Source organism: Delphinus delphis, chromosome 3 (genome assembly GCF_949987515.2).
Source record: "Delphinus delphis chromosome 3, mDelDel1.2, whole genome shotgun sequence".
NCBI lineage: Eukaryota > Metazoa > Chordata > Mammalia > Artiodactyla > Delphinidae > Delphinus > Delphinus delphis.
The window spans coordinates 13,114,183-13,139,804 of record NC_082685.1 but is presented as its reverse complement, the minus strand read 5'-3'; the positions used below and the strand labels follow the sequence as shown (position 1 = coordinate 13,139,804).

The 25,622-nt window shown below is 56.8% G+C and overlaps 1 protein-coding gene across 1 annotated transcript in view; it reads right to left on the bottom strand.

Moving 5' to 3' along the window:
- ELL (elongation factor for RNA polymerase II) overlaps positions 1–25,622 on the bottom strand; it is an 81,292-nt gene that overhangs the window by 6,143 nt on the left and 49,527 nt on the right. Inside the window, exons 2-8 of the mRNA XM_060008034.1 lie at positions 23,031–23,078; positions 16,180–16,301; positions 15,640–15,803; positions 13,213–13,478; positions 9,565–9,689; positions 4,021–4,117; positions 2,325–2,799 (exon numbers count right to left, since the gene is read on the bottom strand). Coding sequence (XP_059864017.1) covers positions 2,325–2,799; positions 4,021–4,117; positions 9,565–9,689; positions 13,213–13,478; positions 15,640–15,803; positions 16,180–16,301; positions 23,031–23,078 — 1,297 coding nt within the window. The remainder of the gene's footprint in view (positions 1–2,324; positions 2,800–4,020; positions 4,118–9,564; positions 9,690–13,212; positions 13,479–15,639; positions 15,804–16,179; positions 16,302–23,030; positions 23,079–25,622) is intronic.

Here is a 25,622-nt window from a genome sequence, read left to right as displayed (position 1 = left end):
ACAGATGCCCATCCCTCTGCCCCACAGGACATAAGGGCGAGGAAGCTTCCTCAGGGGCTGACCTGGAGCGCTCTCCAGCAAGGCTGGGGGAGCATTCAGAGAACAACGCTATTGTTAACAGTGGGTGGGTAGCTCCTGCCTGCACATGCCCCCAACCCAGGAAGGAGTCACAACACGTTACAGCAGGGGGGGGGTGGTGTGTGTGTGTGTGTGTGTGGTGTGTGGTGTGTGGTGTGTGTGTGTGTGTGTGTGTGTGGTGTGGTGTGTGGTGTGTGTGTGTGTTGGGAGCTTGGGGGGGCTTTGCACCCACCTATTACCACTATCATTTGAGCCGCCTGAGAGACGGCTTAAGGTGGATCACTTGGCGCCAGACCCGGCTTCTGGTGCCTCAGTTACCCTTTTCCTTTTCCTTGGGGCCTCTACTCCCTGGGTTGCCTGACCCCAAATGTCACTTTCTTACCTCGGCTTGGGGAGGAGCTGCCTGGAGCTGACGCACACCGGGCCGGCCTGGGCAGCACCTTCCTGGCCCCATCTGGTGCCCGGCCCCACAGTGCTCCTGCCCAGGGCCCTGCCAGAAGCACACGGCATCCGCTTCTGCCATCTGGGGCAGAATGCGCTGCCCGGCTGCTCAGCAGTTTGCTGAGTGATGTCTCTGTGACCCTGTGTGATGTCTCCTCCCGTGAGCCTGTCTCCCTGAGGAGGAGCCGGATCAGATGGCGTGTGCTCAGGGAACCGGGCCGCCTTCTCCCCTGCGGCCCACCCACAGGTGCTAGGAAGCCTAGCGTGCAACAGGGTTGAGGAATACCAGGGGACTTGACGGAACTGCAAAGTCCGACTTCACCGGACCAACCCTGCTCTTCCAGGACCTGCCCTCCAGCCACAGAGGGAGGGGCTGGCAAGCCCGTGAAGGATAGGTGAGGACAAATTTAAAAGCCTTAAGGAGAAGTGGCTCCACCCCATCCAGGAATGCCCCCTGCTGGGAACCCTCCTGAGGAAATCGTCAGAAAGCTGCAGCAGGTGACGAGGCCCCCGTGGCTGCGCCTGTTGCCAGGACATGCTGATAAGGTTAAATTACATGAAAGGAAATTCACAATGGAGTCCGTATTGCTAAGAGAGCGCTCTAAAAACGGAACCAAGAGGCCATTAAGGAAGTGTGACTTGTGCACGTCTCAGCCTAGATGGAATCTGACCTTCTGACCCAATGAAGTCATCTGCCAGAAACTTGTGACAGCCTATCTACTCATCAGACCCCCTACCCTAAAAACACTCGTGACACTGTCTACTTACTGGACCCCTAACCTAAAACAAATATTTTCTGACTTGCGTCAGAGCTAAACCATCCTCACCAGGCAACCTTTAACAGACGCGTGGCTTTTGTCTTTATAAGCCCGACTCTTTCTCCTCCTCAGAACACTCTTTCGCGCTCACCTGAATCTATGTCTCCCAAACTGTAATTTTTAAGACCTCAAATACACGATTTTCTTATTTGCAGCCTCCTGAATTATTCTTGGGGTTGACAGTAGCCACAAGGGGTGCTCGGCTCAGGTGCCTAGGGCTATAACTGGAGGCGGGGTGGCTCTGGGGGACATGACCCCAGCCCCACCGCCATCCTAGCCCATCCATGCGCCTCCCCAGTGCCCCGGGCCTGAGAAGATTCCCTGCTCAGCACATGGCCCTGGGCAGCCTTGCACCCGTCATCCTGCTGAGGGTCTCTCCACTGCCAGCTTCCCCACAGGCTTCAACTGCAAGACCGTGTTCTGGCTCTTACCTTCTGTTGTTCTATGGACAGTCTCCCACCTCCTTCTGGGCCCACCTCCCAAGCCCTTTCTCCACAGGCTGAAATGTTCGCATAGCAGGCCACACCAGGTCCCTGGTGATCCAGGGGCTGTCCACCTCCCTCTCCACCAGGACCTGCCCCCCACTGCCTTCCCTGAGCCCCAGTCCCACCCTGTTCTCTCTCTGTGTCTGGGACCTCCCCGCAGCCAGAGCTGGGCCCTGGAACTGTTGCTCTCCCTGTGTGATGTCTCCTCCCGTGAGCCTCAGCTTCGTCAGGCTCCAAGCCCCTGGCCCCCAGAGCTGGCCTGGCACACACAGGACTGCAAGAGGCTCTCGGCATAACAATGCCAGGGCAGTCACAGACGAGCCGGTGCGAGGACACAGGAGGCAAAGAGGCCTCATGTGCAGGCTGAGCCGAAGTGGGGGCTCGTGGGCAGCCCTCTCGGCACTCTGTGGAGTGAGGGCGGTGGGCATGGGGCCAGTGCTCAGGCTCCTGGCGACACCCTCCTGCAGAGCCCCTGCCCCTAGGCCTGCCTCTTGGCACCTACCCGGGGCGACTGGTGGGGCTCCAAGGGGGCCCGACATCTGGTCTGGCGGCCGGGGCCGGTGCCTGTCCTCAGCCGCCCTCTCCTTGTCTTTGTGCTTCTTGGATTTCTTCTTGGACTTGCCGTGCAAGGAGGCGCCGTGGGGCCTGCTGGGCTGGGCACAGTCCGTCAGCAGGGGCAGGCTGAGGCACTCAGTAGGTGCCGGGGCGGCCACTTCCCCACGCTCGCAATCCCGGCCGCTGTGGCCCAGGTCGTTGCTGACGTCGGCCAGGGGGTCGTGGGCCCGTGGTGGCTCCAGCCGCAGGGGCAGGTGGGCGTCTGTACCAGCCAGTGGGCCCGGGGTGGGAAGCAGGGCCTCACGGCCGTGGGGCACACTCAGTTTCCCATTGACTGCAGGCTGACCTCTCTGGGCGAAGTGCGATATCCTGGGTTTCTTGTTGGCCAGAGGGTCGATGAAATCAGGAGGCTGTGGCCGTTTCTGGGAAGTAAAGGAGACAATTTCAGAGGGGAGCCTGTGCCTAGAGTTACTGGGGAGAGGCTGGGCACCGCAGGCCCGGAGGAAACCCAGTGCCCACACGCAAGGCCCACGCTGACCACATGGGGGCGCGCGAACACTAGCCAGGCCCAGGATGCCCAGAGCTCAGCCGGGGCTGCCTGCCCAGGGTCTCAGCTCTCAGCTGGGCCCAGAGGCCACCAGAGCGGAGGAAGGGCGCTGGGTCATTAGTGGACCTGGCTGCAGACCAGAAGGGCCACCTCTGGGAACTGGTCTAAAACACCACTGTGCTCAGCATTCTTCCCTGGACGATGGGAAGAGTGACAGAGCCAAATCTGAGTGACACAGGGCAGCCCCACAGGACAGGACCAACACCTCCAGGCCCCTGACCACTTGGATCCCCATGGCAACCCTGTGACATGGTGCAGGCTTCATCTCCATTTCACAGACAAGAACACTGAGGCCTGTGAGGCAAGGCCAGACCCCAGGAATGGAGCCAGGATCAGACCAGGTGGCCCAGGACCAGGGAAGCAGCGGTAGGGAGAAAGAAGGCAGATGGGCAACCCAGGATCAGAGGGAAGCAGTGGGGACGCAAGTGAAATGAGGCCCTCTGTTCTCCACAACGGCCCTACAGCCACGGGGAGGCTTTAAGGGTCATGGGCCTAGGCTGGGTGCCTCCAGGGCAGAGGAGGAAGAGGGAGAAGAGGGGCTGGCCTCTCCCAAGCAGGGATGGAGACGTGGGACTCATAAGTCAGAGCATGCAGGTGGGTGGGGAGAGCTTTCACCAAACAGCTCAAGCAACGGTGAGGCGGGTATTGCTGAAGATCAAGCCCCCAACAGCAAGGCGTCCCCAAATGCCCTTCCCGACTACTGACTAACATGGCCGTGGCCACTGCTCATAGGACCCCACTGCGCCCTGGCTGGTTTTCCAACAGCCCTAGGAGGCAGGAGCGCCCACCACACAGAAAGCAGGAGGCTCAGTGTGGTTCAGCAGCCTGCCCTCCCTCGGCCACATACCCACAGGTAAACCAAGGAACCATAACCAAGTCCCAGGCCCAGGACACCCAACCCCCAGCCAGCTGTTCACTCATTCAAGAAAGCTTGCCAGCCCTGAGCCGAAAGCCCAACAGGCTCCGTAGGAACCAAGGCCAGGTCAGGCCCACTGGCTCTGGTGAGACCCACCCTCCCTCCCCACCACGCTCCTACCTGAGGGGGTGAGGCTGAGCTCCCGTGCTCGCCCGGAGGACTGTTGGCCGCAAGGTCCCCAGGGAGGCCGCCTGAGCTCTGTGGCTGGCACAACTTCCTGCAAAGGAGAAGCAGGGTGGGTTGGAGGGATCCTCAGCAGTGCCCTGTGGGGCGCACACACGCCCACCTGTCCCTGCACTGACACCACGCTGTCCCATTCACGCCCAGGGATTTGGGGAGGGCCTGACTCCAGAGCAGAACCAGAGCAGGGCTGAGTGTGATGGGTACACCAGGGCCCGGCAGGCAGAGAGCAGCCTGAGCACATTCCACCCTGGGTTTATCCACAGCTGCCCTGTGGCCAAGGTCACAGCCTCACTGCCAGGAGGACTGTCCCGTTGGGTGTTCTGCGCCCAGAGAAGGGTCAGATGACCACCCACTCATCTAGACTCCCATTACCATGGAGACCAAGGACCCATATAAAACTGACCAGACACTCAAGATCCATGCTGTGTCCCCAGGGGAGCTGCTGTCACTGGGGTGCTGGTCCTCACTTTTAAAAACAACTGTCATCCTAATAAACAACACTCACTGCAGAAACAGAGAACACAGAAGAGGACTGAGATGCCCTGGTCTGTGGTGGGAGGGCCTTCCAGATTCAGCGCCCATCGTCCTGGGAGCCCAGGCACAGCACCTCCAGGGATGGCAGGGGTGGCCACCAGTCCGGCGGGACGCGAGCACAACAATGTAGCCAAGGAAGAGAGAAGAAACACCCCAATGCCTGACACACAAATGGAGGCCCCCGACAGTCACCCCGGCTCGGCGGGGGGGAGGGGGCTCTCCGCTTAGCCTCCTGCACTCCCGGAGACTGTGCGCTTCATGGGAGCCCAGGCAGCTGGCCAGGTGCTGGGAGTGGTGCCGAGGGCCCTCCACGCCCTGCAGGGAAGCTGAGCTGAGGTCCAGGGCCATGTCTGCGCTGCTCTAACCAGTGACAAGCAGAGCCCAGCCCCTGACCAACAGCCACACTCTAGACAACTGCTGCTGTCCCCTCCACGGTGGCCTGAAATGCAAGCAGAGCCACAGGAAAAGGGCCCGAAACATGCAGGCACTTGGGGCAACACAATCCATGAGGCTGAGGGCAACTCTGCTGCTCCAGCCACGTGGAAGCAACCAGAGCTTTCGGTTAAAGACAGAGAACCAGGTATTTACATCCACTCTCTTTCAAGCCCCCACTAAAAAGGCGTAAAAGAGAAAGGGAAGAAGAGAGCAATGAGGGGGCTTCCCTGGTGGCGCCGTGGTTAAGAATCCCGCCTGCTAATGCAGGGGACACGGGTTCCAGACCTGGTCCGGGAGGATCCCACATGCCGCAGAGCAACTAGGCCCGTGCGCCACAGCTACTGAGCCCACGTGTCACAACTACTGAAGCCCACATGCCTAGAGCCCATGCTCTGCAACAAGAGAAGCCACCGCAGTGAGAAGCCTGCGCACCGCAACGAAGAGTAGCCCCCGCTCGCCACAAGTAAAGAAAGCCCACATGCAGCAACGAAGACCCAACGCAGCCAAAAATAAATAAAATACATTTATTTAAAAAAAGAGAGAGAGAGAAATGAGAGAAATGAGAGAAATGATATTCAATGCAGAAGTACAAGTGGTGACTGTCCTATAGGATCCAAGAAAACAGAGTCCCAGGCCACAGAACCCCATGGGCCCAGGATGGGTGCCTCAGGAACCTCAGCAGAGGGGCCCCTGCCAGGCTGTCCCCCCAGAGCCCTGCTCTGGGTCCCGGCCTGCTGTGGGGCAGCAGGGAAGGGAGCCCACAGCATGTTCAGGAGTGAAGGAGCCCAGGCCTTCTCCAGGATGCTCGGGCCACACAGGATGGACAGAGACGTGGCCTCGGGAGAAGAGGAAACAGAGGGGCCTATGGGGGATTCAGAAACGCCTCAGCAGTGCTCCTGAGGAGGCTGCGTTGCCTATGGGAAAGTCCTGAAGAGGCTGCGCACCTGGGCTTCCAGGCAACAAATGTCAGACCCCAAAATAGACAGGAAAATGCATTTGAAAAGAAAGAGAGACTCTGTAAGGGGATGAAAACTTTAAATCCACGAGAAAAACACCATCCTTAATAGCCTTAGAAAGACACAGAACTTAAATACACATTTCTCCAAAGAAGACATACGAATGGCCAATAAGCACATGAAAAGATGCTCAACATCATTATTCATCCAGGGAAACACAAATCAAAACCATGATAAGATACCACTTCACACCTGCCAGGATGGCTAGAATCAAAAAAATGGAAAATAACAAGTGTTGGTGAGGATGTAGAAAAACTGGAACTGAGTACTGCTGGTGGGAATGTAAAATGCCGTGGCCACTGAGAAAAAGTTTGGCAGTTCTTCAGAAAGTTAAACACAGGATTACCATATGGCCCAGCAATTCCACTCCTCAGTGTATATTTGAGAGAACTGAAAATCGATGTCAGCTACATTCATGTCCTGGTACAGGAATGCTCATGGCAGCACTACTCGTAATCATGAAGAGGTAGAAACAATCCAAGTGTCCATGGACAGACAAATGAATAAACAAAATGCCCACACAATAGGATACTACCTGGCCATAAAAAAGAGTGAGGCTCTGACACGTGCTACAGTGTGGACGAAACTCGAAAACCTAATCCAAGTGAAAGAAGCCAGACACAAAAGGCTGGAGCACATAATCCCATTTGTATGGAACATCCAGAACAGGCACATCCACCAAGACAAGAGGCAGCTTAGTGAGGCTGGGAGAGGGGGAACGGGGAGTGGCTGTTAACGTGGGGTTTCATTTTGGGGTGACTGCTTTGGAACTAGAGAGAAGTGGGAGCTGCACCTTGGGAACTAGCAACAATGGCAAAAAAAGAGACAGAGGGAGAAGGTGAAGAAATCTTCCAAAAGTAGAAGAAATTAAAAGAAACAACAGGGAAGACAATGGTGAACGGTGCAGCACAGCCCCCAGTGGCAGAATGAGAGGAAGGGCGAGGGAGGACAGTGAGGCCTCTCACAACCACGCCCAGGACGGGAAGAAGGACGAGGCAAGTTTTCAGACTGCAAGGGCTGGGGCGCCGGTCCCAGAGCACCCGCCAGGCCATCCTGTGACCATGCAGATGGATACAGGGCCAGGAAGGGAACCTCCGTGGCTTTCCGGGGGCCAGGTCTTCAACATAGAGGGAAAGTTCCTTCCAATCTGGAAGACTAGACTTCGCCAACTGCCAATCCAGTGTGACGGCCACCCAGGCGTGAAGATATGACAGATGGAGCTCCCAAAGCCCTCTCCTCTGAGAGATGCTCCAAGAGCTGCGTCCCTTCAACCCCAGGGCAGAATCACAGACCCAGGAACAGAAGGACCCGCAAGGGACGGGGGCAGCTCCCGGTGGAACCCCTGATCCCCTGATAGTGATAAAAGGCCACGGCACAACCACGGGGAGCTTGGGGTTGGACATGAAGGACACAGAACGCTGAGCAGAGAAAGTAACAACTCGGCCAAGCAGGTTACCAACTCCAGGGAAAGCATGATGCGTGCGAGACGGACTGAGGCTCGGGTTGTCTAGGCTGTGCCCTGGGGGAGGTGAGGCCAGGACACGGGCAGGCCGGGGTGACTGATTTCAGGGCCAGGTGGAGTTGAGGCCTCATCCTGCACTGCGACGTCCACAGACTCCTCCTGGGACAGGCCAGGCCCAAGCAGCTACACACGTGGGGACTAAAAGCACAGGGGCAGCATCCAAGTCAACAGCCGAGATGCTGGGAGTGCACGTCTGTGCAGAGCAAAGCCACGGGGGCCCAGGCAGACCCTGGAAGCGTGAGCATGTTTAAGTCAGGTACGAGTTCAGAACAAGCTGTAGGAAAAGGAGGTGTTATAGCCCCTGGGGTGACACAAGTCCCCACACCCTGCCTGTAACAACAGAAACACCCCAAGATCCTGTTTTTTTCCTTCTTGCCGTGAGACCACAGCATCAAGACCTGCTATAACTGGGGCTTTCTTCAGGAAGGGAGCAACCTAAAGAAAAACAAGTTGTGCAGAGGGGCGCCTGGAGAAACCTTCTGTGTGGCTGCGGGCATCAGGGGTGTTGACCCTGCCCTCTGCGCGCCAATCAGTTCACGCTTCCAAGGGCAGTAGGAGCTGTCGGCTTCCCAAGAGGCTTCCGGTGGCGAGGCTGCTCTCCCAGCGGCCCACGCAGACGGAGAGAAGAGCATCCAGACAGCCCAGAGCGAAAACAAGGGAGGAAGCGTGAGCTTGGCATTATACTGAGCTCCAGAGTCCGCATCCCTAGGAACCTCCCACCTAACACCCCTCAAGATTCAGCCCAGGCGCTGTTTCCTACAAACCACACCCATTCACACACAGACAGGCTGCTTGCTCTCGGCCACACCCCTTCCTGGGAGCTCTGGGAGGACAAGACGCTTGGGGTCTGAGATCAGCGAGGCACCCAGTGAGAGGCTCTGAAGGAAGGAAGAGTGGAAGTAGCCTCAAGGTGCCCCCCACCATGTGCCCCTGGCCACCTCAAAGCACTAGGGTGGGTGTAAGTGACTATTTCAACCCTTTGCCAAAAAACGTGATAGATGTGAACGCCTGCAGGAGGTGACTGCCTACCCAGGATGTGCTTTGCTGGGGCAACAGAGGACCCCCAGAGAGGGCAGTGGGGGCCGGGGGGGCACCTTCTGCTGAGACTATCTCCTCTCAGCCTCCCTGAGCACCCAGAGACCTCCAGACAGCCAGAGCAGTGACCCCGGGACAGCAGGTGAGTGTCCCGCAGGGCCAAGGAGGAACTCAGGGTTCACCTAGACTGGCCCCGACTCAGCTCTGCTTTCCAGACGCAATTACTGCTTTAAACAGCTAAACTTTAAAAAAAAAAAAAAATCAAAAAAACAAAAAAAACCCAAAACCCTTCATAAATAGCTCCAAGTCCCTGAGAAATCACTTAAGGACTAATTAGCATATCAGGCTGTTCTGAACAGCACTTCACTTCACAGTCCGGGCTCCGGAGCCAGGTATCAATTGAGAAGGAAATCATTAATTGCTTGCCTCAGATGGGGGCCTACTTACCCACTTCTCCCTAGAGCTACCGTGGCCACTCCTGACTTTGGGTCCCAATTAACCAGAGAGGGGATGTATTTAATTAATGCTGCTTAATCTTGTCTGTGGGGAGTTTTGTTTTGCTTCTCTCTGCTTCTCGTCCTTGAGAGGCTCTTTTTAAGAAAGAGGGCCCGCAGCAGACGCCTGTGGGGATGTGCAGGTTTTGGAAGCAACCTTGACAGGAAGGGCAAGAGGGGGCAGAAGGAACGGTCTGGGGCCTTCTGTCCGGGCATTCTGGTGTTCAAGATGGTGACTCACACCCTCCACCCCACTCGGTAAGGGCTGGCCTTTACCCTACAGGAGGACACGGTGGGCCACCCAGGCAGTCTCCACAGACCCCTCCATCCTGCTTGCGGGCCCTGCAGCCTTTGGGGCCAGATGAGGCCCCCCCAGCATCCTTGGGATGAGATCTGCCCCAGGTCCAGGGGCTGGGAACTCGCTCAGGGATAGGGAGGCAGTTACCGGATGAGCATCCGCTTCAGCAACTTCTGGTCCCCCTCTGAGTAGCCGGGCCAGTCCTTCTGCACATCCTTGTACACACAGTCCTTCAGCGTGCACGTGCCATCCTTGGCATTCACGTTGGCTACCTGCAAGACAGAGCTGGTGTCACCTTGTGTGATGCCCGAGAGAGACAGATGTTCCTGAAAGCATCTGCGAGGGGGCAGGGAGAGGCGGAGACAGACGTGAAAGGGGAAAGAGGACAGCACACTCCCTCCCCGAGCCAACACCTCACCCCACAGCTCCCCTGCGTGCCAGCGCAGCAACCCTCGGGGTGCAGAAGGGTCAGGGCAGCAGGTCCATATATACACGTCTTACAGCTGCTGGAGGCCAGGTTGGCTCCAAAAAGGGGAGGCTGCCATCTATACTCCCAAGACTCCATCACCAGCCCATCCCCCTGCTATGGACTGAACCATTTTTGTCCTCCCAAAGTCCACGTTAAATCTTAACCCCCTTAATCTAAGGTGATGGTATTCGGAGGTGGGGCCTTTGGGAGGTGATTAGGTCATGAGGGTGGAGCCCTCATGATGGGGTTAGTGTCTTTATAAAGGAGAACCCAGAGAGCTCCTTCACCCCTTCCCCCCTGTGATGACAGTAAGAAGGCAGCTGTCTATAAACCAGGGCACATGCCCTCACCAGACACCCAATCTGCCAGCGCCTTGATCTTGGACTTCCCAGACTCCAAAGCTGTGAGAAGTAAACGTCTGTGGTGTATAAGCCATCCAGTCTATGGTATTCTGTTACAGCAGCCCGATGGACTAACATACCCGCTCTCGGATTCAGACCTCCTGTGGCAGAGTCGGCCGAGACTGGGGTGCTGGGTGAGTGGTGCCTCCAGGGGCCATGCTGAGCCCACCTTCCCTGCAACCAGCCAGCCCTGCTGCTGCTGGTTAACAAAAGCTGAGCTTGTCTCCAAGACTCTTTGCGAAGATGGATTTAAAACGTTTGCCGTAAGATGTTTGACGGAATTCAGGCCCCTGACCTGAAGCGGGCACTTCCCTGAGTGTCTCGCTTGGGCACCATGGTCTCCAGAACACGCGTGTGTAGCCGTGTGGCTGGCGCGCTGTTTTTCGCTATCACTGAGACTACAAGTTCTCCACATCACAGCAGTTTTCACAAGGAGTATTTTTAATGGTTGAGTAATATTCCACCAAGTGGCTACACTGTGATGTACTCAAACGTTTCTCCTTTGTTGGATGCTGACGCCGTTTCCAGTTTCTCTGTAGCATAAACAGACGTCACTTGTGCAGGTTTTTCCATGCTGGTGATGGTTTTCTTCAGCCAGCTTCCCGGAAGTGGGATTAGTGGGTCAAAGGCTCTGAACATTTTTATGGTTCTTGATACGTTTTGCTAAAATGCTCTCCAGAAGAGCCACCCACCCGTCAACACTCCCACCAGGAAGATGGAACGCCTTAAATCTTTTCTGTTTTCACAGAAGGAATAGAGAAGGCGCCTTTGAGCAGTGTGGTTTTGTTAGTGCTGTTCATCAGAGTCCCTGGTCACTTGCGGGGGCTGGAAATGAGCATGCTGGGTGAGGCACAGCCCCCGACACCTTCCCATCCCCAAGCTGGCGGGGGTCCTCCTGCCCCCCACACCGCTGCGGAGAACAAGTTGGGTGGTAAACACAGAAGCACAAGGCAGCTGGGGCAGTTTAGGAGAAATCAGAGCGGGCGCGAGGAGGACGCTCTACCCCAAGACACTGGCTGGGCCACCCCCTAGGAGCTGCCAAACCCAAGTCCACTGGAGAAGCTGGAGCCCAGTACGGTGCCTCTCTGGTCCCAGGAAAGGACCAGGAGCAATGACAATTTCACAGGGGTTAAAAATGGAGCAGTGCCCCAGGCAGACCTAAGTCAGAACCACCAGACCCCTCTCTCTCCAGAGAACTGAGCCTGGCATCCCTGCCGCATCTGAGGGCTGCTCAGTGGGTAAATCTCAGGTGTAATCAAGTGCTCGGTCAGCTAAGGGTCACATTCTGCATTGTGCTTTTTTATTCTGGGCACAAACAGAACAAGATTAGAGAGCGGGGGCAAGGGCATTTCTAAGAACGCTATACCAGGGGCCGAGGGCCTGGCTGGATGGCAATGCAAGCTACGGGCACAGCCAGGGGTGGGCGTGGCTGCCGCACTTGTCTCCAGTCTTGGCTCATGTCTGATGCCTCTGTCCAGCTCCCTTCAGCCCTGCTGTGGTCACCCCGTGCTGCAGGAGGCAGCTCTGGGTGGCCCCCAGCCCAGGGAAAGGGCCTCCCACATACTTCCCCCCATTTCCCAGGGGCAAGGCCAGCACGCGACTTTCCAAGGAAACGAGCGCCCTGGGAATGTTGTTCCTGGTTCTAGAGCTTTCTGGGTGCTTTGGCAAGCCCCTTTGCCAAAGAAAACTTCTGGGCTCCAGAGCCATGCATCTATCTTCTAATAGGCCCCGAGCCAACTCCTAAGCTTGCAGGGAGAAACAGTGCTGCTCAGTCCTTGCCAGCATGACCTCCACGTGGGGGACAGCGGCTCAGGAGGCCAAATCCGCACAAAAGCACCCAGTGAGTGGACATGGGCGCTCCTGACAGTAACGTGAGTCTCTGGTGAGCACCTCAGCCCTCAGGACACAAGAGGATTCTCCTCGGGTGAAGGATGGGGGAGGCACCCTTCACCTGCTCTGTGGATGGGGCCCAGCCCCTGCCCAGGCCTGCATCTGCGCCTCGGAATGCAGGGGAATGTCACAGAGGCCTCTCTTCCCTCTTCATCCGTTCCCTTTGCCCTGAACCCTCGGGGGGTAATGGGTAACACAGGGACCCCAGCCAGAGCACGGGGGGATGAGAGCCATGCCGAAATCCTCCCAACAAACGTGCTGTGTGGTCACAGCAGCCTTGGACTGCACTGGGGATGGGGAAGAGAAGTGCCCAGAGGCCTGCTGAAGAACTCGGTAAATCTGAAACTCATCCTCAGACATAGCTACTGATGGTCACGGCGCGTACTTTCTGCTATAGGAGGCACCATCCAAGTGCCCAGAGTATCTGAGGCAGGGCCACGCCTCCTCCTCAGGATGCTGGCGTGACTGCTGCTGGCTGTGCCATCCTCACAGCGCTCTGAGGGGGCCCATCCCCACTTCATGGCAAAGTGGTATCCACATGGCCCAGCTGATGTGGTGAAGCCGGAGTGAGCCACTCACCTTCTCAGGGGTCCTCAAGTTGCCTCCTCTAGGGTAAGGCCTCAGGAAGGTGCTGGGGCCACCGCCCTTGCTCCAAAGCCCCGGTTGCTTAACAGCAGGCTCCACCTGCTGGCACCACGCTCCTGCCCGCTTAGCTCTTGACCCCAAGAGAGGTGCTGTGGTCATGCCCCAGCCGCAGATGGAAGCCTGAGGGTCCAGACATGAAGCCCCTTGCCTGGAGCCACAACTGATGAGCAATAAGGAGGCCCTTGCTGTCTGACTGTGAAGCCCGAGCTCTTGCTAACTCATGCTTGCGGGTTCCTCAGACTTCGTTCAATTCTAAAAACCTTGTGCGACTGAAGTCTTGGATCCCCTGTGCTACGCGCACTGCCTGTGTGTCCGCAGCTGGTAAGGAGGAGGGCCCTGGACAGTGAGTGCCACATGCGCAGCCCAGGCCAGTCCAGGGCAAGCACGCACCTGCTGGAGGAGGCCGTCCAGCGCGTCCTTGTCCGCCTGGGCCAGGCCGTCCTTCTGCAGCCTCAGCAGCAGCTCGGCCTTCCGGTAGGGCCTCAGCGCCAGGAGGTGCAGCACCCGGTCACGGAAGGGCCGCTGAGACACCCCGCTAACGCTGCCAGCGCTGGTTTTCTTGATGGCGCTTGCCAGGTTGATGGGGGTCGCCCGCTTCCGGCAGGGCACAGCATCCACTGCCCCCGGGGCCGGTTTCCGAAACTGAACCTTTTTGCCTGCAATAAGAGCCAGGCATTAGGGACTGGAAGGGGTGAGGGAGTGGCCACCGTGTCCCACTGCCTGGGGCCGACGCCAAGTTCCTGAGCGAGCTCGTGGGCACCCGTGGATGGCCGATGGCCGACAGCCCCAAGCTCTCGCTAAGCCCAACAGAAGGCAATTCAAGCCTCGTCCAGCCCCACCTGCTCAGTGGGGCCCTTGGGCGGCCGAGACTGCCACCTGCTGACCACAAACAGCTCAGTGGGCACTTGCAGGGCCCCACAGTCTCAGAAGCGGGAGCTACAGGAAAGAGAAGCGGGCTTAGAGCCTTAACTGACTTCATCATGGGCAGCCTACATCCTGGGGACCCAAAACACCTGACCCATATGGGGAGAGGGGGCTGATGTTAACAAAGGAGTCCCATAACTGCCAGAGGCAGGCACCCAGAGACTGAACTCCACAGCACTATGCTGGTCCCACACGATCCGTCATTCTTTTTTTATGAAAAAGGAGAAGGAAAATAAAGGCGTCAGGGCCACTTGGGCAGCTGCTCTAGAGACCCCAGGGTGTGAGCAGCTCCCCAGCTGTGGCCCTGGCAAGTGCTCCTTGGGCAGACCTGGCTGTGCTTGGAGGCCCGGGGGCAGCAGGCCGATCCCCCACCCTCTTGCTGCAAACAGAGACGTACAAGGGGATCCTCCATGGAGCCTCCAGCACTGCTCTCGAGGGAGGGTGCTTCCACTCCTAAGTCATTAACTCCACCTTGGACGGCGCTCCCGCCACTGCAGGAACGAGGACTGCTGAGCAAAGTCAGCGCACACCTTGAATCCTTGGGCCAGAAACCTCTCCACGACGACTTCCTTTTGCATGTATCCCTCAAATCTGATTTGTCAAATGAACACAGGGAAGAAGTGCTTTTAGAATCCTCAGGGCCAGACTTCGTCCCCAGAGGACCCATCTGACGGGCCGACGTGGGGTGGGGGGAGAGGCCTGACACACCCAGGATGTGCACGTCGGTGGCTTAAGAGGCCAGGACACGAGCGTTTCCACCAGAACGTAAACTACTGCAAAAACCTTCATTGTACCCGAAATGGCACCGTAACACGAATTTTGGACCAAGTTTTTGACTGAAAAACCCACCCAAAATGTATTCAAATGTGTACAAATGTCCACATTTGCATCTTGAAGCAAAAGCAGGCTCTGAAGCCCTTTTAGATTCTGGCTGGCACCTCTTGGGCAGCTTACTGCCCAGGGCTCAGGCTCCCTGGTCACTTAACAGCCACATTCACTGGGGCCCAGCGCTGACAGGACAGATTCCTGCACCGTCTGGGGTTTCATTCAGAGCCAACCCCACTGCCAAGCAAGGAAAATCGCATGCTCTTTGGAGCAATGTGAAACGCTCTTGCTTTTCCTTAAAGAAGAAAAAAACCCCAAAAGCCATCAAGTTCTCCCTTGCTGTAAGCCGTTTCACACCTCTCTCAGGGCTTTCTTGCCTGGCAACGCATTCCAATGACTCCTTAACTCCATCTGCATCCAGGAGGCGGGAAGACTACAGCAAGATGACGGGGCTTTCTAAATGGATAAATAGATAGTACTCTTCTCCCTATACTTTTAATGTTGTCAGTGTCTCGACTTCACTGAAATTGTTTCCAAGCAGATGCTGAGGGGCCAGAGCCTTCCCAGTGAACAGGGATCAATGCGTTTCCTTCCTGGTCTCCACCTTATGGCCCCTCGCTGGCCCCAACACAGCAGCAGGCCGCCCGCCACAGGGTGCATCTCGTCATCTGCACCTTGCCCCGGCCACGTCGGTCTTGGGAAGGAGACATCTGGGCAGGTGAGGGCAGGGGTGGCAGCTGGAGGACAGACCGAAGCTCTAGCTTCATGTAGGGTGAGTCTCCATGATGGGCAGAGGTCCCTGAGGCTACAGCCTGGGAGAGGAGCCCTGAGATTCAGAATGCCTGGAATTCTCGGGTCCCTTAGTCCATCTTGGGTTCAGAAGGCAGCAGTTGCCACCCAGGAAGGACCTTCTGTCCTGACCCAACACTGACCCAGCTCATCCTACCTCTGTCAACCCGTCACTCCCGCTCCTGGTCTGGATGGGCCCTGAGTCTCTCCTGCTCCCCCGACAGCTGCCCAGCAGGTGCAAGGCCCCCACAGGTGGAGCCCCAGGCCCCTGATCCTCACCCAGGTAACGGCCTCCGGGCTTGATGACGATGGCGCCTCGACTCCGCGTCTCCTCCTCAGCCTGTGCCAGGCTCTGCCGCGCTTTCTGGTAGGAGTCGTCGGTGGCACACACTGTGATTTTGTCCTGGATGCTGCCCAGGCAGTCCAGGTGGACATCCCCATGGCTGCAAGACAAGGGGCCAGAAGCTGGGATGAGCACCTGGGATGACCAGGAGAGATGGTCACCACCCCCATGTCCAAGAAATGGGGCTTGGTGCTGACTTGGGCAACACGGTTTCTTCAAGGCACATCTTGACCCGAAAGAAACAAGGGAACCCAGGTCCCTGGGCCACAGGTGGCACGCCAGGACCTAGACCTGTGCCCTGAACACACTGTAAGGAGCCAGGGTAGCTCACTTGAGAAGGGGAAGAAGGGGCGCTGGGGCTGGAGGTGGTGGGTAAACATCTGCACAGCAGGCTGGGGCAGGGGGACGCCACAGTGGAAGTCGGGGGAGGCGGGTCTGCCCACTGGGAGACCTGGGGCAGCCTGGGCAAGGCTCACCTGGAGACGTACTGCTGGATGCAGTCAAAGCTGCCCTGGGGGCTGTCACGGCCGATGTTGGAGAGGTAGAAGGAGAACGTCCGCGGCTCCGTGGGGCAGTCAGGCTGGGGGATGGAGATGTGCTGCGTGGAGAGGGTGGGACATCACCGGTAGGTCCACAGCACAGAGGGGACCACAGGATGGGCCAGCACAGGACCCAGGCCCATCCCTGAAGCATGCCCCTTACAGTGGAAATGTGCAACCACATTCCTTTGAAACGCACCTTTGTTTTCCCGACAGTGACAGGACCAGCGTGTCACCATGGACAGGCTGCTGGTGGGTCCTGGGTTCTCATGCAGTGGCAGGGGGGTGGGGTCCTGTGTCTGGTTTCTAAGCAGCAATGGCAACTCAGTCTGAGGAGCACAGAGCACTCAGCACACAACCAGAGGCAGGGACCCCACCCCAAGCTGGGCCATGACTCAGTTTCCCCACCAAACAGGGCTGATCTGGTTCAGGACAACCGTAAAGATGAGATGAGACAAGATGGGTGGGCGTCAGCAGCGGGCAGGGCATGCTGAGAGGTCGAGATACCCTGACCCGCACTCCTGCTTAGCAACGCCCTCTCCACCTCCTCCAGGCCAAACACTGATGACTCCACCTGGGTGTCCGTGAATAAGGCAGGCACGGGCCCCGAGGGGCTCACAGAGGGGCAGCACTTGCCCCCAATCAACCATGACAGGGGATGCGTGTGCCATGGTTTATGTAACCCCAACTTCAGAGAGCACCACTGTAGCCTAGCGAGGCAAAGCCACAGCCGCCAGAGGGAAGAGACAGACGACCTGGCTGACAGACAGACAGACAGCACTAGTCCTGGCCAAAGTGCAGGGTTCAGCATAGGCAGGACATCCAGAGGCCACTTTATTCCAGGCCGACCCTCTGGCCCCCTGCCCACACTGGGTGAAGGCCAGCAGCTGCTGAAAAACACAGACAGGAAAACCTGACATTCCGGCTGCCAGCCCCTGTGCAGGCAGTGGAAGGGCCTCCAGAACCCTGTCACCAGAGGTGACCAGCCTTAAAGTAATCCCTGGGCTTGAGCACAGGAGCTCATCACAGCTAGGCAGACACACAAGGTGGGGTCACAGGTGGTCAACAAGAAGGGGCAGCACTGGGGGTTAGTGGGCAGCAGGCCTCGTTCCTGGGCTGTCGCACCAGCCCAGCAGGCCAGGGTGAGCACGTCTCCTCTTTGGTTGTGTGAGGACGCTAACACGCCTCATCAGCACTGGACAGAATGCGGCTCAGGGCTGAATCCCCCCTGCCCTGTGCGCAGCTGTCACGTGTGACTGCAGGCAGCTCAGCCTGTCTGAGCCTTGTCCGTGAGAGCAAGGACACGGCAGCTTGGGCCACAGGGAGGGATGCGGCTCCCCTGCCCCAGCCCTCAGGGCGGTGTGTAGACCCATGAGGGAAGCTGGGAGGTCACACAACCCAGGGCTGGCTCAAAATGCTGCAGGAAGCCCTCAATGCACAGCCAGTCCCTGCTCCAAAGAGAGGCCCCCGCCGCGCACATTGAGAGCCAAGGCGTCACAGAGTGGCTCCCAGGCACAGCCGCTCAGGGCAGGAAGGGCCTGGCCTGGGGGAGAGGGACAGTCTGCACCAGCTGTCCAAGGACTGCAAATGACCTTGGGCCAATGATCATCCCTGTCCCCCACGTCCCCGCCCCAGGATGAATGCTGCCCAGGAGAAAGGCTGCCCCGTTGGCCCAGCTCCACCGAGCCACCCAGCTGGGGTCTGTCCAGCACTCTCTCCTGGCCCTCCAGCATGATCCTGTCAATGCCGTTCGGGGGCAGGGCCCCCCCCCCCAGGACACACACCCAGTGGCAGGTGAGGCCAAAGTCCATGGAGGAGACCAGCAGGGTGGCAATGCCAGGTCGGCCCTGGCCAGCCACGCAGGCCCTCATCTCAACACAGACACCTGTTTCTTTATGAGGGTCAAAAAGAGATGGAGCAGCTCACACTCAGCATCTATAAAAAAGTCAAACCCAGACTGCCTGCTATCACTCACCTCGGGCAGGAAAGCACACATGTGTATACACACACACACACACACACACACACACACACGCTCCAGTGCGTGTGCAGCATCTCGTCCAGCACTAGTAGCCACCCTGTGTTGTCTGCTCGTTCCTTTGCAGATGTGACTTTCGTTCTCCATTATAGAAGTAACTGAAAGCCCAGCACTCAGATGCTTCTGAGGGTCACTGTGGGAGACGCACCCGCAGCCAGGTACACACTGATGCAGTCGCCCAAAATGCGGCAGGAAGACTGCACCACAAAGTCAGAAAAATCAAAAGGCACTTCCGATGGAGGCTGAACCCCAACACGGGTGGCTCTTCCTCCATCCTGACCTTGATCCTCTCTCCTCGCCACATCCCGGCTCTGGCAGAGACCAGGCCTCCCCAGGTGGCATTTTTCCATCTCAGTCTGCTCAAAGGGCAGTGGCTGCCATGACTGCCACAGTCCCCATCAGGCTATCGCCCCTACGAGGAAAGGAGAGGGTACGTACAGCATGAGCTCTGATGCAACCGTGCTTCTCTCTGGGCAGGGGTGTGGTGGAACCTTCACTGTGATCCTTTTACCCCGTGAGAACCTTTTCCACATGGGTATGTATGGCCACTTCCAAAATCCTGGAGGCGGGGGCACAGCACAGAGCCCAGAGGAGGGTCTGTGCAGCTACTGGGGCTGCAGGACGGTGGGAAGAGGAGCTTGCTTGGAGCCTGGCACTGGAGGCTCTTGAAGCCCCAGGCCCTTCGCAGCTCTGTGGCACCACCCCCTATGGAATCCTCTGGTTAACAGGCTGTTTTGCTGCTGGTTAACGATGCTGGTTAATGGCTACCAGTCGCTGGAAACCAGCAGGGAAACCAGCCAGCTGGGCACGAATGGCTCAGGAATGCGCGGCTTTCTCTGTGACAGCGGAGAGCTCGACACATTTTCCGAAACTTGGGCCCCGCTTAGCAGTACGTGTGCCTTCTGGACCAGGTCTCAGCTGCCACGTGGCCCTCAGCTGGCCCGAGCATGGCAGGTTTGGGTGCATCTGATGTTAGCCCCAACTCCTGGTTATGGGGAGGCAGAGGGAGTTGTCATGTGTCTGTGTGCACAGACGAACAGATGGACCTGGAGCAACAAACAGCCTTGTCCCATCCCAAATGGTCCTGGGCACCTGAGGGACTGACATCCGCCTCTGAGGCCTAAGGCCCAAGAGGGGGTGTTGGTTCCACTGCGAGTAGGTCGAGTCCCTGCCAGAGCCCTTAAATCAACCCCCTTTGAAATCTGTCCCAAGTCAGGCCGGCAGCCCTCCCCCAGACCTGCCGGGCCTGGTCTGTCTGCGGTGCAGGTGGGAGCTTCGACGAGACAAATCAGGTCCCGAGCTGGGTGGGGGATAAATGGTGGGGAGCACTTGGTATTCCAGTCAGGTAAGAACAAGACAAAACAGGCACACACAGGAACCAAACTGATGAGCCAGGCTCTCTCCAGCCAGAGGGGTTTTCAGAGAACGTTTGTTTTCATTATCTTTCTTTTCCAGGGAACCCTCAGAATAAAACATATTTTGGGTAAAGAGTTACTACTGCGCAGCTAAATACAACTCCTAAGAGTTGTAGTGGCCTCTTCCGCCCACTGGGAGGCTAGCTTCCTCAACCCCAGACCCAGGGCGCTTTCTAAGCACCTATTTCCTTCTGGAGAGCCGCTCCCGCACACTGTGGGCCCTGGGAAGCGGGAGTGCACAACGCCCGCCCACCTGCCTGCCCCTTCCCGGGCTTTCCAAGTTATCCCCGTGACACAGCAACAAGCACCCCTGTGGCTCAATCTTGCGCACATCCCTAATGATTCCCGCAGAGTTGGCTCCTAGATCACAGAGACACCAGTCAAAGGCCCTTGACAAGTGCCACCAAACCTCATTCTGTAAACTGCCGTTTGGGTTCCTGCTGCAGCACATGCAAATGCCTTCAACAGCCCTGGATGCCAACCCTACTTCCCTTTCTTTCTTTTTTCATCAACTGAAGAGTGCTGGGCTGCAGCCGGCCAAGTGGGGTTTTCTTTTCCCCTCTGCAGCCTGACGCTTCACCAGCTGTCAGGGGCTGACAACTTAGAAGTGACCCCTGATGGCAGAGGGGCCCAGGTCAGCCAGCTCAGTGTCTGTGAGAGGGCAGAGAACACACATGTACACGGCAAATGAAACAAAGGTGAGCATTTTGCTCTGAAGACGATGCCCTAGATGCCCTAGATCATGGATGTGCTACAGGTGGGGCCAGGCTCTCCGGGGAACCTGGCAATGCCATACAGTTGCCCCAAGGAACCAGCCAACACCGGGGCCCAGCCGCACAGCACCCAGCCCTTGTGGTGCTCACAGCACAGGCGGGGAGGTGGCTGGACTGGATGTGACTCCCAACCCAGGAGCTGAGTGACACCGAGACCCTACGCCAGCTGTACTGCATTCACATCAGGTGGGGATTAGCACCAGGAACTGAGTGAGCGGGTTCTGGAATGCAGGGAGGACTCTGGTTCTCCTAAGGCCAAGTTAACCTGCATATAACCCTTGAGGTGGGTGGCCCATCTCCTGGGCAGGGAGGCCAAGGGACAGAGGGAGAAGATCTGGCCAAGGTCCCTGAGCTAAGGAGCAAATAGGGTCTCAATCTTCAGTCTGCCAGCTTCATGGGCCTCTGGGAAGTGGGCCCTGTCGGCCTACACGGGGTCCAGAACATCGAGTCAGCCCAAGCATCAGGAACGCTGAATGAGCCTGCCCAACTCCACCCGCCAGCCTCCTACTCTATTTCCAACCTCACAGGTGGAGTGTACGGAGCGACCAGGAGAAGTGGGAGCGGAGAGCGAGGCACCCTGCCTCCTCCCCTCCTCCGCTCTGGGTGACCATGCAGGTATGGCCTGGTCAGGACAGAGTCCGCCGTGTGCCTGGCACCAGGCCAGGCCTCTCACACCTGGCAGGGAGGAATGGTCACATTCCATCAATGCCCAGGAGGAGAAGGACAAGGTCCAGAGGTCATAAGGGGCAGACTTAGCACCTGATCCTTCACAGCAAGCTGGGAAAGCACCCCCCTTGTCACACAGCCCCCTCCAGCCCTCACATGGTCTCAGACAGGGAATAGCCTCTTAGTGGAGACTCATGGCCTGGCTTGCCCCGAGCTGCAGCGCAGGGCCTCCACACCCTCAGAACCTTCTAGGAACTCCATTACACATGAGAATGCCCAGAAGGAAGGAAATGTGGGCAAAGCATAAGTCTAAGACTAAGATGTTGGGACCCCTAACTTGAATGGATGTGGCTCTTAGGTTTTGCACAGGAATTTGGGCGACACGGGGTACAACCCAGGAGAACCTCACAGCGCTTCTATGAGCAGCCACGTGGTGCCTTGCTGACTAGAAAGCATCGCTCACTGGATAAATGAACACCAATCCGTGCACTGGCTTCCTCATCTTCCCACAGCTGCTGAAGGCACAGAGTGATCATGGGCCACAAGAGGGCGCCACTGGGCCAGTCTGGCAGCAAGCCCAGCATTGACCTCCAACCCCTGGGGAAATGTCTCAGGGAAGATAAAGTGGAGACTGCAAAAGGGTGACTGGCAGAAGACTGATGGGGCCAATGAAGGTGTGGAGGAAGCCCCAGAGGAGGCACGGGGAGGCGGGGGGGTGGGGGTGTCGGGGGGAGGGCCCTGGGGCCTTTAAGGGCCCCACCGACCTTGACTGGTCTTGGGGTGACGGTCAGTTCGTGTGTGCCCCTGGCCAGGCCACAGCCCCCAAAGACTCTATGAATGGTAATCTGGGTGTGCCGTGGAGGTACTCCGTAGATGCAGTGACACCCACGACCAGCGGACTTTAAGGAGATGACCCTCCATGCTCTGGGTGGGCCTCATCCAATCAGCTGAAGGCCTTAAGAAGGAAACTAAGGCCTCCCTGAGGAGGAAGAAGCTCACCTATGAACCCCAGTGCCAGCTCCTACCTGCCCCATGGAATTCAGACTCATCAGCCCCACTACCACATGAGTCAATGTCTTGCAATAAATCTCTTGGTATCAATGTATCTGCACATTCAGACACATATCTCCTCAAGGCTCCATCTCTCTGGAGCCTGCTGGCTGGGGCAAAACCCACAGAACCCCTGGTTCTGTAAGAAGCCAGCAGGCTGTCAGGTGGAAACTGACTTAGACACATATGGCAACTCTTCAGATTTAAAAAAAAAAAAAAGACTTGCAATGAAGACTAGAAGAAAAACTAAAGTGTTCTAAAGCACCTTTGGTAGGTGGACGATATGGGGGTCCTAAGACCTGGGGGGGTAAGGATTATAGACAACCCACCCTTTCTTCCATTCCCCAATTTTTCTGTAAGATGGTTATTTAGAATCAAATACCTTTCACGAAAAAATGGGAATGTTGAGTTTCTATAACCCCCCTGCCCAGTACCAAAAGCCAGACAAACACCCATGGTCCCAGGTCCACCAACAGAGACAAGCGTCCCACCCTGGGGGGGCACAGTTCCAGGCTTGCTTGGGCTCTGGGGCCATAGTTTTGAATCAGCACAGAGATCAAGTCAGATTGGCGGCTACAGGAAGGAAGTGGGAGAGACTGAAGAGCCACTGGACAGGAGAGCTGCCTTCAGACCACAGATGGCCTGTTGGTGTGGCCCCAGCCACAGAACCAGCCTGGAGGCAACCAGAGGCAGACCTTGACTCAGCATAGGGCCCAGCCTGGCACAAAAGTGGATGGGGCCAAAACACTGCTCCCAGCCGGCTGCTGTGCCCAGCAAGCCCTAACAGGGCAGGGAGCACACCAGTTCCACAATTCTAAATATGATTAAGACCAAAAAAAGACTCACCCCCTGACTTCCTTGAAATCGGATCGAAGGTCTCAGTGAAACAGAGTCCTGCAAAAAAGCAAGATGGAAAAATGTCAATAAAGAATCTGGAAATTCAAAGACTCACTTCCCAGTCATACAAGGAGCCAGATAAGGACAGTGTTTTCAGGAGGGGTGAAATAAAATCCACACATGTTGAAAATTACAGGAAAGGTTACTGGAGCAGGGTTTTGAAGGATCAATAGGAGTTCCTCAGATGGCACAGGGGCCAGGGCTGAAGGTACACATGAGAGGCAAGAGTGAAGATACAGGCAATGGGCAGCCCCCTTTCACCATTCGCCCAAAACCAACAACAGCCCAGGTCATCCTGCCTCAGAAACACCCCACTGGAAAGGAATCGGGGTGGGTGAGCACCACCAGCCAGGAGGCAGGCTGATGAGGTGACGCCCTGCCCCCCAACACCCTGGCAGGACAGAGCCCAACGCCTGCCCAGCTCCCACGTCACAGCTTCAGAGCAGCTTGTCACTGCACTTGGAGTGGCGGAATTTCCAAATGTCACAAGAAAAAATACACCAAAAAACTCAAAATAATTTAAGCTTTAGCTATTCAGAGATCAGCCTTCTGGTGGAATTTCAGAAAGAACACGGATCCAGATGGAGGGTCGCACCTCTTTTTCTCATCTATCTTGGGGCTCTCAGCACCCACCTTCTGTGTAGCAGACATCACCCGACAGGGTGGTGCTGGTTTGTCACCACAACCCCTTCCCTCTACCCCCAAACCCACAGGGCCCAAATTGGCCTCTGTGCCCATTGTCCTCCCCAGTTCCTCCACAGGGTGCCAAAGTCTTGGGCTCTCCCACCTCCATCAGAGCCCACCTGTCAGGTCTCCACCCTAGCGCCCCCTAGAGGGAGGGGAGGCTCTCCCACCTGGGCCCCCCCACGCCTCTCTCAGAGCGTCTGGAGTGGCTACCTGTCTGCTCCCCACTCAGAATGTCAGGCCCACCGCAAGCCCTGGGTGGGTAGAGGAGCTACATACACGTGGGGAGAACCAACCAATGGGCAGACTGGCATCTTGGTGCCCGTGACCCCGTCACCAAGTGGGCCAAGGGCTGTAGGCATGTGAGGGAGACAGGGCTCCGCCAGCTTGGACCCTGTGGGCCACACACTCACCCCACTTTGCTTACCAGGAGCCTCCCCTTTTGCCAAGGATCTCCAAGGACTCCACCATTTGGAGCAGACCTGAGAGGTCACACGGAGCTCCAGCACTTACCTCCATGGGATCTGACCCCCCAGAAACCACCCCACACTTCTAAAGCACAACACTCCTCACCGCCAGGCTGGCAGATATGGGAGGTCCTCCAGCCCCTTGTGCTGCTCCAGCCCCTGCAGGCACAAGGGCCACCGTGCTGCTGAGACAAGGGCCAAGGTCCCTTCAAAGCAGGCTCAGGACCAGATGACCCGTCCCGCAAACCACAACCAGACCACTGCCTGGGCTGCTGTTCAGAGTACTAGAGGAGCAGCACCGGTGGGGGCCCCGCCTAGCTGGGCCCCTGCAGATGCAACATTTAAGTGGCCTCTGCTTGGAAATGGGTTAAAGACAGAGATCAAAAAGAAGACCTGCAGGTGGCCAATAAGCACGGCAGAAGCCCTTACTCATCAGTGAGGAAGAGACGGCGCAGGCACCTACTGGGCTAGCTAAAAGAAAAAAGACAACACCCCAGAACCCTCGTCCTTTACTGGTGGGAACATACAAGGTGCTGTAGAAAAGTCTGGCAGTTTCTTAAAAGGCTAAACACAGAGTTACCACATGACCCAGCAATTCCATTCCTAGGGATATACCCAAGAGAAATGAAAATATATGTCTGCACAAAAGACATACATAGCAGAATACTCTTACTATTCAAAAAATAGCCAACAACCCAAATGTCCATCAGTTGGTAGACAGAGAAACAACAGAATACTACCCAGAAATAAAAAGAAACGAACTCCTGATGGACACAACGTGGACAAACCTCAAAGCCACCAGCTAAGTGAGAGTAGCCCAACATATAACACCACACGATGGATGATTCCATCTATATAAAGTTCCAGAAAAGGCAAAACTAAAGATCAGTGAGTGCCTGGAAGTGGGGAGTGGCTGCAGAAGGGCTGGGGGGAACTTCTTGGGTAGAACATTAACACTCACTGACTATACACCTAAAATGGGGAAGTTCTATGGGTTACAAATGATGCCTCCATAATGCTGTGACCTGCCCTAGGGCATACAGAGGGTCTTTCTCTGAAGACTCGTGTGGGCTTTGAGGAACACCACCTGAACATGGGGAGAGACTCCCGTCTGTTAACCATTTTCAGTGCAAGAGTGATGTAAAGTGGGTGGAAGGGAAACAGCAGAACACACAAGCACACAGCAAAGACAGCGTCAAGGTAAAGCCACCCTGTCGGTCGTCATTACGGAGCTCTCTACTGACATCACCTGATCATGAAAGCTAGGAAGTCAGGGTGTTCTTGACCAGGGAACAGCAAGTGCAAAGCCCGGAGCAGAGACGTGGGACACCATGGTAGTAAAGAGCATGCAGGACTTGGTTCTCATGCCCCCAGGTCTCTCGGTTCAGAT